The 20,186-nt window shown below is 37.5% G+C and overlaps 2 protein-coding genes across 3 annotated transcripts in view; one reads left to right on the top strand and one right to left on the bottom strand.

The window, feature by feature from the left end:
* Cert1 (ceramide transporter 1) overlaps positions 1 to 6,194 on the bottom strand; it is a 131,380-nt gene extending 125,186 nt beyond the window's left edge. The window contains 5 exon segments of the mRNA XM_063258366.1: positions 994 to 1,128; positions 5,426 to 5,686; positions 5,689 to 5,772; positions 5,775 to 5,832; positions 6,094 to 6,194. Of these exon segments, the coding sequence (XP_063114436.1) occupies positions 994 to 1,128; positions 5,426 to 5,686; positions 5,689 to 5,772; positions 5,775 to 5,832; positions 6,094 to 6,179 (624 nt within the window). The 5' untranslated portion in view covers positions 6,180 to 6,194.
* Positions 6,058 to 20,186, top strand: part of Polk (DNA polymerase kappa) — a 93,762-nt gene continuing 79,633 nt past the window's right edge. Inside the window, exon 1 of one of the 2 annotated variants that reach the window (XM_063258363.1) lies at positions 6,058 to 6,232. The gene's annotated coding sequence lies outside the window, so the exon portion shown is untranslated. Of the gene's footprint in view, positions 6,233 to 17,288; positions 17,312 to 20,186 lie in introns of those variants that run through there. The other variant, XM_063258362.1, reaches the window with a different exon arrangement.

The raw sequence follows: 20,186 nt of genomic DNA, 5'->3' as shown, positions 1-20,186 counted from the left end.
TTAGCCTGTAGTAAATATAAATACTGTATGCCCATGCCTTTGCCTGCTCACCGCTAACATCCCCAGTCTTTCTTCAATTTTCTGATGCAAGGTCATTCCAAGTCATTAAGTTGTCCAGACTGGGCTTTAACTTGCAATCCTCTTGCCTCAGGCTCCTAGAGGACTAGGATTACGGACGGGCCTGAGCCACTACATACAGCCACAATCAGGTACTCCTGATCCCAGTTACTGAATTACATGCTAAATAAGTCAGGTGTTATTCCTAAACCTGTTTATGCCAGTTCAATTTGTTTTTTGGGTACTGGGAATCGAACTCAGGACCTCACACTTGCCAGACAAGCACTGTGCCATTGAGATAAATCTCTAGTACCAGTTCATTTTTTAATACTCCTTAATAATTAAACTACATTATTTAAGTCTATGGATTACAGTACAAAAAGAAATGGTTATGTGTAAATTTAGTTGAATGTAAACTAAGAATGACTCAAAAGTGAGCTATTCTTTTAAAAGGTATTAAGGGTAATATATTGCAAAGCATTAAGGAACATCATAAAAAAGTTAGTAAGAGTCCAAAACCAGAGTTTTTCAAACATACCTTTAAACTCTTAATCCAATTTAGGGAAATCAAAACTGGAAACTGAGAAGCATAGCTCTCAGCATCACAAAGATGGCATTTGTTCAAATGAAAAACTTGGCAAATGACTATATTTTAAGTTAAAATTTTTAAATAGGATGTAAATTTCCTATGATTTCCCTGATTTAACTTTTTCAGTAACTTATCAAGTACCAGTCCCAATTTTCACTAAATATGAAATACCATGTACTTACACAAAATGCTACTACAAAATAACTTGATGAGTAAGTATTAGGATATATGCTCCACAAGGGCAAGACTCTTCCTTTCGTTTCCTTTCCTTCATTGACGTATACAGTCCCTGATAGACAGGTGATACTCTCTGACCCCTTGCTGAATGAAGAGAAACTGGAACTCACCGTGATTACAGCCTTGCTTAGACAGATGGAACCTCTGCAGCCATACTCCGTCTCATCTTCAGATTTGTAGTAGCTCAAAGTATTATTTTTCAAAACTACCCAACGATCCTGCCACCCGTGAATGTAGTTTGTCCACTGTGGGGTGGGAAGGGGAAGGCAAAGGAGGAAGAAAACAAAAAAATAAAAGTCAGAATTCCAAATTTTTAAAATCCAAAATATGAGTGCTAACTAGTTATAAGCAAAAGAATAAAATAACATGAAAAGTTGAGATTTTTGAGGTTATATAATGATTTTCAGTAATTTTAAAAGTATTTTAAATGGATGAGAAATAAAATACAACACTTCATCTCTGACATTTGAAGAACCAAACCAAAGCAGGATTCTGATGGAAAGTTCTGCTTTGTTCTTCACATGCTTTTATTCTTCCTCCTCACCAGCTTCACAGCCTTTCAAATCATCCTGATCCTTGTTATAATGAACATATTCAACAGAGAAGTAAGTCCACTTATAGAGTCTTTTCCTTATACTGAACACTACAACAGAAGGATGGGACCAATCACTGCCAAAATTGTACTTTTATTGTAAGTTACCCTAATATGAAAATTTTGACTGGGGCTGTGGATTTAGTTCAGTGGCATAAGCGCCTCCCTTGCAAGCACAGTCATGAGTTTGATCCCCGATACCAAAACAAAACAAAAAAAATTTATGACAGTTATAACTACATTAAAGTAAAACTACTACATGAAATCTTTGGTTAACATTAACTTTAATTCCTCCCCTAGAGAATTCAATACTACATGTTTAAAATGATCAGTTCATTTTCCAACTTTCTTTGTGGATATATTTTCTAATACTGGGGTAATAATACAAATATAAAATTGGTTTTCAAAAAAATACTTGGATTAGTCTCTAATACTATACCTAAAAGTGTTGCTACATTGACGCACAGAGATTAAATCAATAAAATGGCAAAGGAAAAAATGGAATTTCTATGAGAAATGTGATTTTGCATGTTTTTCTTTATGCTCTGGGATTTTAAGTATAAACAATTCCAAAAAAGTATTTAATAATTCCAAAAACTAATTCGAAATTGATAGTTTCAATATAATGAACTGGCTCAACCTCTTCCCCTATGGAGAAATCTTTCTTTTCCTATTTCTTGATTCGGCACTTTTGAGATCAGTTCAACTCTTAAACCTTCAAATTCTCATTTTTACAACCTTTAGAGTTCACTATACCAACAATTTAAATCATTCTTCTCTAAGGGCTCCAGAATCACTATTTCCTTTTTTTTTTAAATAACTGTTGCAACTTACCACCACTTAGACATTTACTTCAAGAAAATGAGTGTCACATCAAAACTGAATTCTCCTTCTAGGTGTATTTCCTCCCTATCTTCCTATTTTCTTGACTGTACACAATTCTGCAATCAGGCAGAATTAAACCTCACTTAGTGTTACAGCGCATTATATGAACTGAATAGCAGATACTACTTTACTATTTGTGTGAGGAGAGTTTTGACAATTTCTGTGTGCCTCTGTTTGAATGGCTGAATAAAATACTGAAAATGCTTAGTCACAGAAGATAATCTCTGTCCCTTCTCATTCCTTATAATTCATCACAAAATTCTATTAATCTTTCCTTCACATTAAATCCATAAGGTATATTACAGTGATGCATGCACATCCATACTTATCAGTAGTACAACTCACAATAGCTCGGAAGCAGCCCATAAGTCCATCGACAGATGAACATATTAAGTATAGTATTTATATACAATGGAGTACTCATGTGCCATAAAGCAGCATAAACTGGAAAAAAATACACCTTGAGATCAGAATATTAAGTGAAATAAATCAGACACAGGGTTAAATATCACATGACTTCTCTTATATGAGAAACCCAAAATGTAAATACTATAAAAGATAATAGAAAGTAGGGAGACATATCTTTTTCGAATGGAAAGGGGATAGAGATGGAAAGCAAGGGGAAGGGGGAAGAACTGAGATTTGTCATGTACAGTTTACCAATTTCCCACAAGAAACATTCATCTAGAGCAAACATGTACTAATAAAAAGGACAAAAAAACCTCACATTTGCCTTGTCTACTAAATATTCAATTATTCAATGAAATGATCAAGTTTCTTGATTCCTGAGAAAACCTACTAACTTTATGTGCGGTTATCTTCTGCTTCTTCATAAATTACATAAACTTATTTAAGAATTAAGCATACTTGCCTATACATATGCCAATACATCAATTTTATTGTAACTCTAGCTCCTCAGTTTACAAGAACAGCTTCCCATTGCCTATTTTATCAATGGGTCAGATGGGCACTTAAGACCCTTCATAGATTTATTCTTTGCTTCTCATTACTACCTTTAAGATTAAACAATAAACTTACTAGCACATAGTATCTGGATATGTAGCTATTGAAACTATCAATGTGTCTTGTTGGAACAGACCCTCTTCCGAGTGATCAGATTTACATTATTTGATTATAGAGGAATTCACAAATTACGTAAGTTTCAAGACTCCCTTACTCAGTGAAGATGAGCTACTATTATTACACCTGGACGGCAGGTTTTTGCCTTTACTCTCAGGTTCATTCCTTCCTTTCCCCATTTAACAATTCAGACAAGTCAATATTCTAGACACTAAAAGAGAATTCAAAATTCCTGCACGAGCAGTTCAACAAAAGCCATTAAAAAAAAAAAAGATATACTTAGAATGAGACTCAGAAGCAAGTTTAAAATAAAACACAATGGGGAAGTCAAGGGAAGGCTATCCTCAACGACTGACAAAGAAGCTATATGGAAAAAGCAGCACTGAGAATTTTAGGCAACAGGTATATGAGACGTAAAGGATGGGAGGAATTCTGAAAACCACAGGGATGATTCAGATAAAGTTTATTTTACTAGGCTAAGTTGATTTCAAGTCCTGCTAAGGCATAAATCTTTTCCCAACAATGTTGCAATCTGCTATCTGGTATAAACACCTAAAATTACCATCTACCCAGTATTTTTATAGAAACTTTCATAGGTATCTCTGACTATACAGCAGAAAAAAAATCTTTGGACTAGCACATTTTAAACATAAATTCACACCCCTCCTCTTCCAGATCCACTCCATCTTAGGGTAGAAGAAATTAGCATTGGGACTTATTTATGTTCCTCCATAGAAGGAAAAGATGAGATGCTGAGCTGTAACTGTTGTTTCAGTAGCAGGTACAGTTAAAAACAACACATTTCCTAACATCCTCTGAAAATGGGTATTACTTTTAACCTAAAGAAACCCTGGGGGAAATTCTGCCAATACACATAATTTGTCAGCTATTGTAAAACAGTAAAAGTTAACATTTTATAAGCCTTACGTTTGACATACTTAAGCCTTTCCTAGACCATGTCTCACAGAACTTTGAGGACATTAGAAAAGCCTAATGTGAAACAATTCCACAAATGATGTCCAAATGACCGTAAGATAGAAGAGTGATTTCTTAATAGCCAGCGGTTGCACATGACCTGGTATCTTATGACCAGCTTGAGGGACTACCTCAGCTCCCCCCTCCAAGTTAACTGTTGGCTCCAGCCATTTCTAAGTTTCTCAGGAAATGACAAGGAAATAAAAAACTCATAGCAAAAATTTTAAAAAGTTATCAAGAGATCACTTAATTTTAGTCTTGTAAACGACCATTATATTACTGTTCTAAAATTCTGAAGTTTTTTAAAAATACAAAAAAAGACTTTGCCCCTTACTGCAAAAAAACATAAATAATGCCCTTCTCCCTGTACTAAAAGTCGTTCTCCACTCTGACAAGCTCCAAATCACTATTAATATTTTTTATACCCACTGTATCATGTGCCAATTAAATAGCTCTTTTCTGAAACAGGGTAAGGTATGAGGGGGAAAGTACAAAAGTGCTCCACACCGATACCTCTCACCACATCAAAGATTACCACCACCTCAGATTTCAGGTCCAAACTAAGTCAGCTGGCTTGTCTGCAAAGCCTCGTCAGCAGTGTCTATACCAAACCTATCACGATGGGTACCTCCAGACTCCTCTAGTTGGAAAGTCAGATCTGAACCGACCCCAGGTCCCGCACTACGTGAGACACTGCCTTAGTCCAACGCAGATTTCACCACCCGGGACAGTTGCCGCCCTGGGTCTCCAGCCACGGTGCGCAGCGCAACTCCCGGGTTCAAACACACTTCCCCGGTCAGCGGTCGCCGCGGGGCAGGCGAGCAGGGCAACTCCCCTCTCCTCCGGTCCACCCCGACTCAGCGCTCCTGCAGCACCGTCAGCCCCACACCCCGGCACATTCCGCAGCCCCCGCCCCGGGACTGCCCGCCTCCCGCCAGCCCCACCCAAGGGCTCGGGGCTCGGCCCGCCGCGCGGCAGGTGAGGCTGGCAGCGGGCCCGCGGAGGCTCACCTTGCTCAGGACCCCGCAGCGCTCCACAGGCGGCCCCGACTCCGTCTCTGGGTCCTCCTCGGAGCCCGACGAGTTCCAGCTCTGGTTATCCGACATGGAGGCGCGACAGGCGAGCACAAGCCCGACCCCCGCTATGCGAGCTGCGCCGAAGGAGGCTCCCGGTGCCGCGGGCGAAGCGTCGGGCGATGGCAAAGCGGGGCGGGGGGGGGGCGGGGGGGGCGGGAGGAGGGGCGAGGGCCGCCCGCCGCGCCGCGCCGCAGCCGCCGCCGCGCCTGACACCGAGCGGACCGGAGAAGGAGGGCGAGCGGCGAAGGAAGCTTGCCCTTCCAGCCGTCAGCCGTCAGCCGTCAGCCACCGTCGCCGTGACCCCTGCGCTGTGCCCGACGCCGCCACCCGAACTCGGCCGCCTCGATGCCCACCTCAAGTCGGGGAAGGAAAAAGAGGGGAGAAGGAAAGAGAAAAATCCAAATGCGGGAACCTGGAGCCACTCACACCTCTGCTACCGCCGCCATCTTCCGGCCTGGCCCACTATTTACCCTTCCCTTCCCTGCGCACTCCCCTCCCCTTCGTCCTCCCATTCTACCCCTACACTCCGCCCCGTCCAGTCCCCAGCCTGGCGTCTGACGCCACACGCCTAAGGCTGGGGATCCCCCCCTCCCTCACCCTACCTCCAGCCCTCGCGGGGGACGACGGGTAGGAAAGTAGGCGGAGCGCACCCTGGAGAGGGCGGGATAGGAACTCTGCTGAGCGGCATTCTGGGAAGGGCGCGCCGGCTGCTGGGAATTGTAGTCGCGCCCTGAGCAGCTGGTGAGTGTCGGGTTCCTGCTAGTCTCCTAATCTGGTGGTGGGTGGGCTTCGTTTGACATTTGCGTGTCGGTCCCCTCTGCCTTGCTTTTGTCTCTGCCTAGTGTATTTATGACGAACTCTCCCGGCTTGCGGGCCAGGGCAGGAGATAACTCTCTGGTGGGGGTTGCATGGCATGGCGACTTTCCGGAACATCTTAGGGCTTGCCTGAGCAAAATTGTGCCGGCACTTTCGCCTCAACTACAGCCCAAGGAATGGGAGTGTAACCTGTCTAGTGACAGAGGGAGTTATTTCCCCATACCCAGCAGTGTAAATCGCGATGGTCTTCATATTTTGCTCTTCAAAAGCTAAACTTCATACTTGACGCTTCCCGCCTTTGAAGAATTCCTCCGGTCGCTTCTAGAGTTTTTATTTTATAGAAAATAATTTTGAGGTATGAGAACTAATGAACTTAGAAGAATTTTAAATTAAAATGAGAAGGTCAGGCGATAGCCTAAGCTACCTCTTAGCTATCTATAAATGAATAGCTTCTTGTGGCCCAGGTTAACCTTTCCTTTCCTACCTACATTTACTTATTCCTGATAGATAGGAAAGTTGCAATAGAACCTTTCTAGTAAACGAAAGACCAAAGTGCAATAGTTTTATTGAATAATAAAGAAGTGGGCAATAGAATGGTGCAATTGATGGAAAGAGCAATTATGTTTTTGTGTACATTGTAATGATAACTTACTTTGTGACCTTTGATTTTGTAGCTTTACTTTTATATCTTGTCGATTTTCTTATAATTGCTAATAGTAAACTACCTTATTAAACCTTAGGAAAAATACCTGCGTACTACCAGGATGGAAAAATGCTGTTTTAAAGTCGAGGAAGGGCCGGAGACTTAGCCCAGTGGCAAAAGCGCCTACCTGGCAAGCGCGAGATCATCAGTTCGATCCATGCTACAAAAATTAAAAAAAGAAAAGCCAGGCAGAGTGGCACAGGCCTGTAATCCTAGCAGTCAGGAGGCTGAGTCAGGAGGATCACTGCAAATTCAAGACCAGCCTGAGCTACAGAGTGAGCTCAAGGTCACTCTGAACTGCAAAAGTGAGACCTTGTCTCAAAAAGACAAAATAAATAAAGTCAAAGGAAAAAGCACAGTGGTAGGAAATAACTGGTAGCAACATAGAGAGGTGAACTTTACTGGTATCTTCTGGAAAAAAAGGTGAAGTGTCTCTGAGAAGTACTTGTGATATCTTCTGTTCTAGATTGACACTCAATAGATATTAAATCTTCCAAAAATCAGTTACGAATCATTTTCCCATTGTGAAATCATGATAATGTGCAGTTGAAAGTTAGTCAAATGATTAAAGCCTTGACAGATAAAGCTTTTGAAAATACTTTGTCAGCATGTTAAAACATAATCTCAAGGTTGTCATTCAAAAAGATAAAACCCTCAGCACATTTTTCCTTTCATTGAATTACTGAAAGTGTGTCTTCAAAATGTTGAATTAAGCTTTCTGTTGCCTTGCTTTATAAAGTTACAGTTCCTATTTCTCATTCTCGTAAGCACTAGATTTTAAAATCATTATGTGAATTATTGAGAAATTCACCTCAAAATGCAATTTAGAATCACGAGTGTAGTATAATTTTATTTTTAAATTGATCTTTCTGTTGTATTTGATGTCTTTATAGGTTGTGTGATCATAACCACCAGTACTTAAGTTACTAAAGTGTCCAGTTACTCAGTGGGAAATTGCTTTATTATTTAGTATTAATGTGACAGAATTGTCCTTTTTTAAAAGAAAAAGAAGGATTCACAGCCAGGGGTGGTGGCACATGTCTGTAAACCCAGCAGTCAGGGTGATGAGGCAGAAAGACTGGCAAATTTACAACCAACCTACAGTTCATGGCCAGCCTGAACTACTTAGTAAGACATTGTCTAAAAAGAAATAAAAACAAAACAAACAAAATACTGCCTCCTACATTGTTTCTTTGTACTTATATGAGTATAATTTCTAAGTACAGAAAGAATTTTATATTATGATTAGAATACCATAATAGAGGTTGAGATTTATTTCATCATTGTTAATGGAAAGAAGTTGCTGTGGAAAAATGAAATATATGCAGTTTCTCATTCTTTGGTGAAATGATAGGTTTTGAGTTTTGTTTTACATAGGGCTTTCCCCAAACCTCTTATAAATGGTACAGTATTTATTTTATTAAATTTATTTTTACAATTTTTTTTTCCAGTACTGGGAATTGAACCCAGGGCTTTCACACTGATCTACATCCTGAGGCTTGTTTTTATTTTTCATTTTGCCCAGGCTGAACTCAAACTCACAATTCTCTTGCCTCAGCTTCCCAGAGGGCTGAGATTACAGACATGAGCTACTATACCCAACCATTACTTTTAAAACTTAAATCTAGCTGGGATTTATTTTTGCATATTGATAGAAGTAGGAATTTAATTGGTTTTTAAAGATGGCCACTTGGCTGAACACTTTACTAGTACAGTAGTCTGTTCATTCCCTTCTACCTTTACAACATGCAGAACCCCCATTATCTAAAGGCCAGTGCTGGGACACAGTTTTTTTTCATTGATCTTTTTCTCAATGTCTACACTACTAAATACTGAGTTAATTACTATTTCTTATACTATTTTCATATATACCATTGAAAAATTCTTGTATTCTTTTTCATTTGAATATTTTTATATAGCTTCTTGTATAGATTTTAGAATAACGTGTAAAATTGCATGAAAAACTGTGTGGGGATCTGGATTGAGAATGTACTTAATTTGTGAAGAAATGACATCTTTCTAGTATTATCTATTTTGGCCAGATAACTTTAAATATGTGATCGGATTTACCCCTTTGAAATCATATAAGGTAAGCATTGTTGGCAACTTTTTTTCTTGGAGACAGGATTTCTCCATGCAGTTCAATCATGCCTTGAACTCACTACATAGCCCAGGATGACCTTGAACTCAAGGCTATCCTCCTGCCTCAGCCTCTGAGTGCTGGGATGACAGCATGTGCCACCATGTCTAGCCTCATTGACAACATTTTAAATTTATGAAGCTGAAGTTCTGGGAGGCTAAGGAACTTATACAATGTCATGTGGTTACTACATGGCACAGTTGAGATTTGAACCCAGCCCTAACTGATCTCAAAGATTATGTAAACATTTTCTCTGCTTAGAGTACCTCTAAAGGTGAGAAACATCATGTAAATCTAAATATAATCTGTGGATAAGTTCATCTGAGCCACGGTGCTCTTAATTCAGCTAATGATTTTTACCATTTTTCTTTTGCCTAGTGCTTGCACCTATGCTGTCTTACTTAATTCCAGCATCAGTTCTGTAGAATTTATTTTGTGTTCTATTTCTGATATTTCAGATGAAGAAACCAAACCACAGAGAAATAAAACAATTTTGCACAGGTCATGTTGCTAGTAAAAGACATAATTAGAGTTTGAACCTAGCCATCTAAATTCCAGAGTCCATTCTCTTCTCATTAAAGTTCTTCATCAGTTCCTCTTGTGTCTCCTTATTCTTCCATCTCACCTCACTTCCTCAGTGAGAGCTCCACTCAATAACAATCTCGAAGCCTTCATCTCTTCCACTAACAAGACACAGAAGCCAAAAACCCAAAGGTCTTGGAACTGAGAATACTTAAAATTTCAGTGATCAACTGAAGGATGAGGGCCATTGTGACACAGCATGTCCCAAGTTGAGATTAAAACATTGTCTGACTTTTTTAAATGGTGATTTTTTAAAATAGTGCTGTAAAGAGACTCTGTTTTCCTGCTCTGGCTGCTGTAACAAAATACCACAGGAACAGGAATGGGGAAGGGGGGGTGGGCGGGAGGGAAGAACTCAGGTCTCTTGTCCTCTCTTGAGAGTGCCATCAGATTAAGGTCTCCTTTATTTGGGTCTTAATTACCTCCTTGTAAACACTGTCTTGAAAATTTGTATTGACGGTTGTAGATAGAAAGTATGAATTTTGGTGGAACACCATGACTTCATGACAAAGTCTCTAGGTTCTGTAGCTCTGTATTCCTATAGTATTTACTATAATAAAGATGCATTTTTAATTCAATAATGCTTTGTTAGTAAACCTGGCAATTGCAGTCATTCCTTATAACACTCTTCCACTTCCAAGCAGAACCATCACCATTAAAAATTGAATATTTTTATAAGAGACATGATTTTGCAAACTTAGAAACAGAGATGTTAATCTATAAAACAAAATAATATATTAATAACAGCAATCTAAAACCTAGCAGAAGGTAAGTAAAATACAATATGTGAGTCACACAGCAGGTATTTTTTTGCCTTCTTTTAATGAATATGTTAATTAGATAGTGAAATTATAGACCATGAGTTTTCTTCTGTGTACCATTTTGTAAGGAAAAATGCCCCTAAATATATTGATGTAGATTGAACATGCATTTGTTTGTATTAATTATAGTGTTCCTAATACTTCTTCATATGAAAGTGTTCTTAGTTTTCAGCCTAGAGTTGTTGATGTCCCCATACACTCATTTTCCTCTTCACTATCAAGAGAATTAATGATTGTAACAATTCTTAAAAATTGAAAGGGCTTAGTGGCATACACCTCTAATCTCAGTGCTTGGGAGGCTGAGGCAGGAGGATTGCCATGGGTTCAAGGCCAGCTGGGGCTACCTGTTAAGACCTGTTTCAAGGAAAAAAAATTTCTTTCCCCCAAGCTAGTGACACCTATGCTTCATATTTTGGTGCGTGCATAATGATATGTCACAACTAATTGCTGCCCAGCTACAAAAATTTATGAGTATCCCAATTTCAGAGATGTTAAAATGACAAACATTATATGTCCTTTAGACAATGAAATATGATAATTGCTTTTTGCTAAATATGGCCTCATTTTTCCTGAGATGGGCATTTGAGTTTCAAATTTTTATATATACAATATAATTTTTATATAACATTTACCATTATGCAAATTGAATTTTCCCTCTTGGGAATTTTGAAAAGTTCCTTCTTTTCAGTTTTTATTAGTAAAGTTTGTAGTACATAATAATTACAGTCACTGTGTGGTATTGGTACATGTACATAACACATCTCAATTATTTCCCCCTTCCCATTTTTGCCTATATCAAATTCATTTTTCTTATGAGTTCTTATCTAATTATCATACATACAGCAAGATTAACAGTCAAACTAACACACCAGAACCAGATAAAATATGTAAGAGAATTATTCTAAATCAAGATACACTTTTAAATATGTTACCCATATTGGATTGCAATAACTTTTTCTCTCTCTTCTTTCCTGTAATCTTTTATTTTATATATTGTTGTTCATATAGGAGAAACTATGTGATATTTAAGCTTGTGTGTCTGATTTATTTCACTTGACATTGTGGTCTCAAGGTACATCCATTTTCCTAAAAACGACCCACGCTTATCCTTTTTGGCAGAGTCATACTCCACTGTGTATAAGTACCACATGTTCTTTATCCATTCATCTGTTGATGGACATGCAGACAGCTGCCAAGATTTAGCTGTTATGAATTAGGCTGCATTAGCCATGGGTATTCGTGTTTCCCCATGACATGAGGTCTTTGACTCTTTGGGGGAAGAGCAGGAGAATAGCTGAGTCAAATGGAATTTCTAGTTTTAATTTTTTGAAGGATCCACTCCCACCAACAATGAAGAAAGGTTCTTTTCCCCTCTCCTCTGCATCCTCACCAGCACTTGTTATTATTTGAGTTCTTAATGATAGCCATTCTTCTGGAGTGAGATGGAAACATAGTGTTATTTTAATTTGCATTTCTAAATGACCTGTGATGTTACATTTTTTGTGTGTATTTATTGGCCATTTGGATTTAGTTATCTAAGAAGTGTCTATTTCAGATACCCATTTTAACAGTATTGTAAATATGTTCTTTGTATTACCCTATGGCTTTGTTTTTATTTTTATTTATTTATATTTTTTATTTTGAAGGTAGTAGAAATACAACTGAACAAGACAGAACAAAACCAATCTAGACAATGTGGTGAAATCGGTACAGAACTTCAGAGCAGGTTAGCAGGATAACAGTAATAGGTACCATAGTATATCTCGTTTTCTTCACAATAGTTGTCTAGCCAGTTAGGTATAGCAAAATCAAATCAAAGACAGAACATTATAAAATCAATTGAAAGAGAATATTGAATAGAGTAAAACAATCATAATGAAACAACAAAACAGTGAAAACAACCTTTGCCTTAAAAACAGAAGATAGAAGGAGATTCCCCATATTTGCTATATTGCATACAGTCATTCTCCCAAGAGATGTTCAGACCTCTGTCCCAGTTGTTAATGGGGTGAGGGTGTGTGTGTGGGGGGGGGGGGACTTGGGGAGGGGGAGATGTTTGATTCCCAGCCCGCGCACTGGTAGGCTCACAGGAGATGCTGACTGGGTCTCCTCCTGGCCCTCACTGGAGGAAGACACTAAGAGGGCCGGTGAATTGCTTCTTTGTGCAGCCTCCTGGGTTCCACCATGGCCGTGGCCGGATCTTGGGGGCTACTGACTCTATAGCTTTGTTTTTAATTGCTGCATACAATCCTCTTTTTATAAGCAGTCAAGAAATTTCGTTTGTATAGCCAGGCACGGTGGCATATGCATGCATATAATCCCAGCACTTGGGAGGCTGAGACAGGAGGATCACTGCAAGTTTGAGGCCACCCTACGCTATGTAATGAGTTCAAGGCCTGAAGTACATAGCAAGACCCTGATTCAATCAAATCCGAAACCAAACAAAAATTTTATTTCTCTTTTTACCTAAGCATTTTCATGAAAAGGCTTTAAGAAATGTCAGTTTAATTTTATTTTTGGGCACTTGTCTAAAATTCTTTTGGGGTAAATTTTCAGTAATGGCATATATAGATTTTGTAGCATGATGATGTCAACTTAGCCCTCTAAAAGGTTGAATTAATTTATAGTTCCCAGTAATGAGGCAGAGAATCCTGCTTCCTGACTTCAAGACACAAGACAGCAGTAGAGCAGTGTCTAAGCAAGAAGTGTAGCATGAGTTCTGATTTCAGAATGAACCACATTAGTAATAGTGATGAAATTGTGGTTGACAAGTTGTGTGCTGTTGCTGTGTGTCCTACAAGGCTCTGTTTATTAGAGGAGGCAGAAATATATTCAAGATAGCTCAAATTAGAAAGGGATTGGTGTAGAGATCTCAGGATCCTAAGCTGTCCTAATACATATTGGAAACAGTGGTTTGGTGTCCCTCTTTGAGACCTCAAGGAATCTTACATCTCTGAATCTTGTGTTCCCAATGTGTCTCCCAGTCTCTTTCAACTCTCATCTCGCGTATTTGTGTAGCCTGATTTATCTGCCTCTCAGTTTTAGGGTCCTGTCAGTGTCCATTCAGAGTCCTAAAGAGAAGCAGGTAGTTTGCCAGCCCATGCTTTAATCCACTTTTCCCAAGAGCAGGAAATACAAGGCTACTTTTTTTGTGGTTTGTTTGGAGCAGGAGCCTGACTAAAACAATTGCACTGTATCCAATGCATATTATTTTCATTACAGTGTTTCTAACTGCATGGGTGGAAGGGGAAGTGCTGAGGAAAAAATGCCTTAGTATGCATGAAAATCTTTGTCAAGCACCACACAGATAGGTTCAATTGGTGTGTAATAGATGTTTAGATAGTTGCAGTAAACTTCCTGTATTACTTTCTCCTGCTAGAAGTTGAAGTTTTTTTTAAAATTTAAGTTTATTGGTACAATTTAACACAGAATGACCACATTCATTAGGGGGAATGAGTATCTATGTACATGATATATCTTTTTTTTTTTTGGTACCAGGAATCTAACTTGATATATCTTAATTCCTCTTTTTTCTTTCTTTTTTGTTGTTTCCATTTCCACCTCCTCTTTTCAAACTCCCTTCCCCTCCCTGTTCCCAAAGCTTGGTTTTCATTTTATCTTTCTTTTCAGTTTTTTATTTCCCTTCTTTCTTTTTCTCCTCCTTCTTCCTGTTTTCCCTTTCCCTTTTGAACGATTTCTTCCTATTTCACAGTGTATGTTGTACATTTATAATATTATTTACATTTTCAGTTTCTCAACACTAGAGAGATAATGCAATATTTTAAATGTGTGTCTGATTTATTTCACTTATGATTATGGTTTCAAGGTCCATCCACTTAGCTATAAATGTCTCAATTTTATCTTTCTTTATGGCTAATATTCCATTATCTCAAAAAACAGCATCTTTTTAAAAAAATCTATTAATTGGTTGATGGGCACTTGGGTAGCTTCTTTGGATGTAATAATTTTTAGTTTTTATTCATAAGTTTTGTCTCTTCTTAATCCCTACATCAGTACATAGTATGTGAAAGTCATTAATATAATCAGTGAATGAATTAGCCTTTTTGCAGGTAATTAATTTAGAAAAACATACAGCATGCAAGGTATTACATTGACTGCTACAGAGATTTTTAAGCTAGTAAACTTTTTTTAAAGGTGGGGTTGGATTGGACCTTCTGTGGTCAGGAGGGCGTAACAAAACTGGCTAAGGAAGGTACACATGTAAATATAATAGCTAAACTACTGTTTTTATAAGTGAAAGATCTACGTTTTGCTTGTACCATCTGATAGTAATAAACCTGCTCTCTAATTCTATTTTTCTTCCACTGGCTTTCTGAGTTACTTGCCCCAAGTCATTTTAGTTAAAACAAAAAAAATGGTCATTTGAAACTTTAAATAAATATTGTCTGAGATTCCTAATCCTTTTTTCCATCAAGTTATCATGTAAATGATTTGATTCTCAGCACACTAAAAATTCTTTACGGTAAATTTATAGGTCTCTCTATGACTTGCCATTCGTGTGACATTAAGCATACCCCTAAGTGAAGTTCAGAAATATAAAATGTTTACAAAGCTCTGCAAGGGCTGTGCATTCCCAGTTTAGCCTGTTCTGCTTGCCATTTAATGTACTTTTTGTGACTGATAGATCATATAGGCCTTTCCCAGGGCTCCTCTCAGATTCATTACAGAATCGTGGGTTTCTACTAATGTGATGATTCACCTTAAGCTTAGAATTGAAGGAATATTCTAGGGTATGGACTCTAACTGGCTTCATCCCTAATAATATGACTTTGAATATATGTTTAATAAATGATTGCTTAATAAATGGCATTATTAACATAACCATTCTAAGTATGTCAAAGTGAATATTCATTTATGTGAAGTGTGCAGAATGCATCTATCTCTTTCATTTCTGATTATGAAAATTCTAGTTTCAGAAATATAAGGGGCTGCAAGAAGTTTGCATGTAATATATCTCTAGTGACATTGTACAGAATTGCTGTAAAATAAGTGTACTTACACAGGTAGGTATAGCAACACATGTAAAGTGAATGAAGGCATATTTTTTTCAAGTGGATGAAAGCATTATAGAGGATTTAGAACCAGCTAACAGAAAAATGAACAATGGTTTCTATATTGTCTCTTTGCCTATAACACTTTTTGTTTATATTACCACATATGATAAAATCCAGCAAGATACAACATGATAAAATCAATGGAGACAGAAGAGCCATAGTTTGGAGCGGCTTCAAAACAAGATGGTATTAAATCAGCACTAGCTATTATGATGTCTTGTTTTCTTCAAAATAGCTGTTCATTGCATCACAGGCCATAATATCAAATAGCCCAAACTAAAGCCATTCCACTTAATGAGTGAAAACTTTATAAGGCTTCAAGGCCACATAATGGGGAATCATGTTTACCACATACTTTTATATATTTGAATCATTTCCTACACTAGGGAAACTATTTGGTGTTCACGGATGTGAGTTTGATTTAGTTCACTTATGAGTATGGTTTCAAACTGCACCCATTTATTGATAAATACCTCAATGTGATCCTTCTTTCTAGCTGAGTAGTACTCCATTGTGTAGAAATACCATAACTTTTTTATCCATTCCTCAGTTGATGGACTCTTGGGTTGTTTCCAAGATCTGGCGATTACAAATTGTGCTGCTATAAACATAAGTGGGCATATATCACTGTGGTATGATGCTTTCGGTTCTGGGAATATGCCTAGAAGTGGTATAGCTGGAACAAATGGGACTTCCAATCCCAGGTTTTTGAGAAATCTCCAGACTGACCTCCAAAAGGGTTGTACCAGTCTACACTCCCACCAACAGTGTAAGAGAGTTCCTTTTTCCCCACAGCCTCTCCAGCATTTGTTGTTGTTGGTTTTCTTGATCCTAGCCATTCTTTCAGGAGTGAGATGGAATCTCAGTGTGGTTTTAATTTGCATTTCCCTAATAACCAATGGTGATGAACATTTTTTCATGTATTTATTTGCCATTTGTATTTCTTCTTCTGAGAAGTGTGTATTCATCTCAGATGCCCATTTTTGGATTGGGTCTTTGAATTTTGGGGGTCTGATTTTTTAATTCTTTATATGTTTTAGACAAAAGTCCCTTGTCTGAGGGGAAGTTCACTAAGATCTTTTCCCAGTTTGTGGGTTTTCTTTTCACTATACTGGAGATTTTTTTTGACTTACAGAAACTTTTTAATAAGAGGTGGTCCCAGTTATTGATTCTGGGAAGTATTTCCCATGCAGTTTGAGTCCTGTTCATGAATTCTCTACCTACCCCTATGTCTTCAAGGTTTCTACCTAATTTGTCTTCCAATAGATTTAGTGTTTCTGTTTTAATATTCAGATCTTTGATCCATTTAGATTTTAATTTAGTACATGGTGATAGGCTTCGGTCAAGTTTTAGTTGTCGGCAAATGGAGAGCCAGTTTTTCCAACAACATTTATTAAAAAGACTGTCGTTTTTCCAGTGAACCTGCTTGGCTCCTTTATCAAAGATAAGGTGGTTGAGTGTGTTTGTAGTTGTGGTTGTATCTTCTAATCTATTCCATTGATCCTCTGCTCTGTTTTGATTCCAGTACCATATTGATTTTACTACTGGTGCTTTGTAGTATAACTTCAAGTCAGGGATTGTTATGCCTCCTGCCTTGCCTTTACTGCTTAGAATTGCCTTTGCTATTCTAGGTCTCTTCTGATTCCAGATGAATTTTAGGAGTGATTTCTCTAGATCTATAAGGTATGTTGATGGTATTTTTATTGGGATTGCATTGAATCTGTATAACAGTTTTGGGAGAATGGCCATTTTCACAATGTTTATTCTTCCTATCCGTGAACATGGGATGTCTTTCCATTTTCTGAGATCATCTTCAATTTCTTCTTTCAGTGTATTATAATTTTCCCTGTATAAGTCTTTCACTTCTTTCATAAGAGTAATTCCTAAATATTTCATTTTTTTGCTTGCTAGTGTGAAGAGTGTGGCTTCTCTTATTTCTCTCTCTGTGATTTTGTTGTTAGTGTTTAGGAATGCTATTGATTTCTGAGGATTGATTTTGTATCCAGCTACATTACTGAATTTATTTATTATATCTAAGAGTCTTTCAATGGAGTTTAGGGGGTCTTCTATATAGAGTATCATGTCATCTGCAAACAATGACAATTTAAATTCTTCTTTTCCTATCTTTACCCCTTTTATTTTTCTCTCTTGTCTAATTGCTCTGGCTAGTACTTCCAGTACTATATTAAATAGGAGCAGTGATAAAGGACATCCTTGTCTTGTGCCTGATTTTAAACTAAAGGCTTTCAATTTAGTATGATACTGGCTGTTGGTTTGTCGTAGACGGCCTTTATTATATTGAGGTAAAGACCATCTATTCCAATTTTCTGTAAAATTCTTATCATGAATGAATGTGAAGGTATATTGAGGCAAGTGCTCACCTATTCATTTTAATTTTTTGTGTTGGTACTAAAAGATGATTGTATTTTATCTCATCTGGCATGCATATCTTCCAAATTAATTATTTTCAATTAGAATTTGATATTAACATGTGTGTTCACACCCATTGTAAGCAACCCCAGTTTACTAGTCTATATGGACTATAAAGAATTGATCATTTTTTAAAATGATGGAACAAACTTTTCCAGTTGCCTAGAACGTGAAAATCATTAAAATCTGTTTGAATAAAAATGCATTGTAACTGATATTGGGCCAATTTATGGTCTTTATTCTTTACATCTAAATAGTCCCTGTGGCAGACAGTTGCAGAATTTTCTTTTCTTATTGCCTTTAGTTGTACTAATTTCTTTCCTCTTAATCCTCCCCTTTCCTTTACACTGCTGGGTGCATAAATGTGTGTTGCTAGTGTCTGTTACTGGTTTCCCTCTTGTGGTCTTCCTCTGCCTGGAGCAGTGGCTGGCAGCTGTGATGGGGAAAACTGAAACAAACAGTGAGAGCTATATGGGAAAAAGCTGTAATGGACTTCCATTACTTGAACATCTTCCTGTTTTAATTGACTCATACAGGGAGGAGATGCCTATGTTATTGCCAATTATTTGTATTTATTGGGTTATGTGTGTATGTGTTTGTGGGTGTATATATGGTGCTAGCATTCAAACCCAGGACTCATATATGCTACACAAAAGCTCTGCATCGAAGCTACTCCCTCAGCCCTGTGTCTATTCTTAATTATTACTTCAATTCTGTTTCCTACTTCAGTATGGCAAGAGCCCCTACTCTTTTCTCCATTTTTCTAAGCACCCCCCCCCAGTTCTTCTTTATTTTGGTCTCAAATATACACTTCATGTTCTCTTTTCATATCTCTGCCCTATCTTTATCTTCCACCAAGGCAAATTAATTATGACTCCAAATGGTTAATAGTGTTAAACTAAGTATAGAGATGGATATTTTCAATAGATACTGCAAGTGTTTACCTTCCTGGCTTTTTCTTTGCTTTTGGCCATCCACACTGTTGTAGACTGATGTATTTTTTATTACTATTGGTACTGTTATGTTGTTACATACTGTTACGTCTTTTTCTGTTTCTTAGTTTTTCTTTTCTTTTGTCTCCCCCCCCCCACCCTTGTAATGTTGAATATTGAAAACAGGGCCTTTGCAATGAGCTGCAGTTCCTTTTTTATTTTTGAGACAAGGTCTCACTAAATTATTGAATTTGCTGGGCTGGGTGCCAGTTTACTTGCCTTAGCTTCCCAAAGTGCTGGAATTACAGGCTTCAGCAACTAGCTGTTGCTTTATCCTTAAAATAATTTTGCATATCTAGTATCCAGAGTCCTTTAGTGTTTATTTGTGTCATTTAATTTTTCAAGGACAGTTATATCCTGCAGAGAATGGGAGGTTTGAGGATAGGGATACCCATTAATACCTTATTGTATTGCATATATTGACTTGGGAATATCATATCCCACTGAAAATTCTGACATTCAGGGATAAGACAATGATTTCACAGAATTTCAAAGGGTATGTCTATTATCCTTTTATCCAGTTTCCTATTGTACAGAGGAGACCCAAACTAGTTATGTTTTAAGCAGAAGTAGTCTTATTTATTGTTGAATAGAATTGGAAATGTATTCCATTATCTTTTATTTATATGTTTGGTTTTGTGGAATATTTGTCAGGGGTAGTTGTTGGTATTTCATAGATTTAATTATAACTGTAAAGAATGCTTTTTTCCTGAAAAGTACATATTACATATTTATAATAGGTGAACAGTGATGTTAGTATATATTCTGCATTTATAAACATCTTTCTGTTAAATTAATTTATTTTTGGTCAAGCTTTTGGGTCTCTAACTTTTAACTTCTTTTCCTGTTACATTAAGAACTTCCTTTGTAAATATTTTATAGCCCTATTATATAAAGCAGTCTTATTTTTTAGATCCTTCATGATAGCTCTTTTGTAAATATGTTTTGCTTCCAATTTATTTTGCTGACCCTTTTAATGTTTCACTCTTCCTGGAATTTCAGATCTTCTTGTTCTTAACTAAACTTTAAAAAAGTATATAGAACATACATATTTCTATAATGATATAGAAATGCAGTTTATCTTTACTTCCATTTAAATGAGTATTTAGTAAGACTTGGCCAGGCATGATGCTGCA

The sequence above is a fragment of the Cavia porcellus genome, unplaced genomic scaffold (assembly GCF_034190915.1).
Source record: "Cavia porcellus strain 051 isolate PalLab524CR breed Dunkin Hartley unplaced genomic scaffold, mCavPor4.1 scaffold_11, whole genome shotgun sequence".
Lineage (NCBI taxonomy): Eukaryota > Metazoa > Chordata > Mammalia > Rodentia > Caviidae > Cavia > Cavia porcellus.
This window is presented reverse-complemented; position numbering and strand designations above follow the sequence as displayed.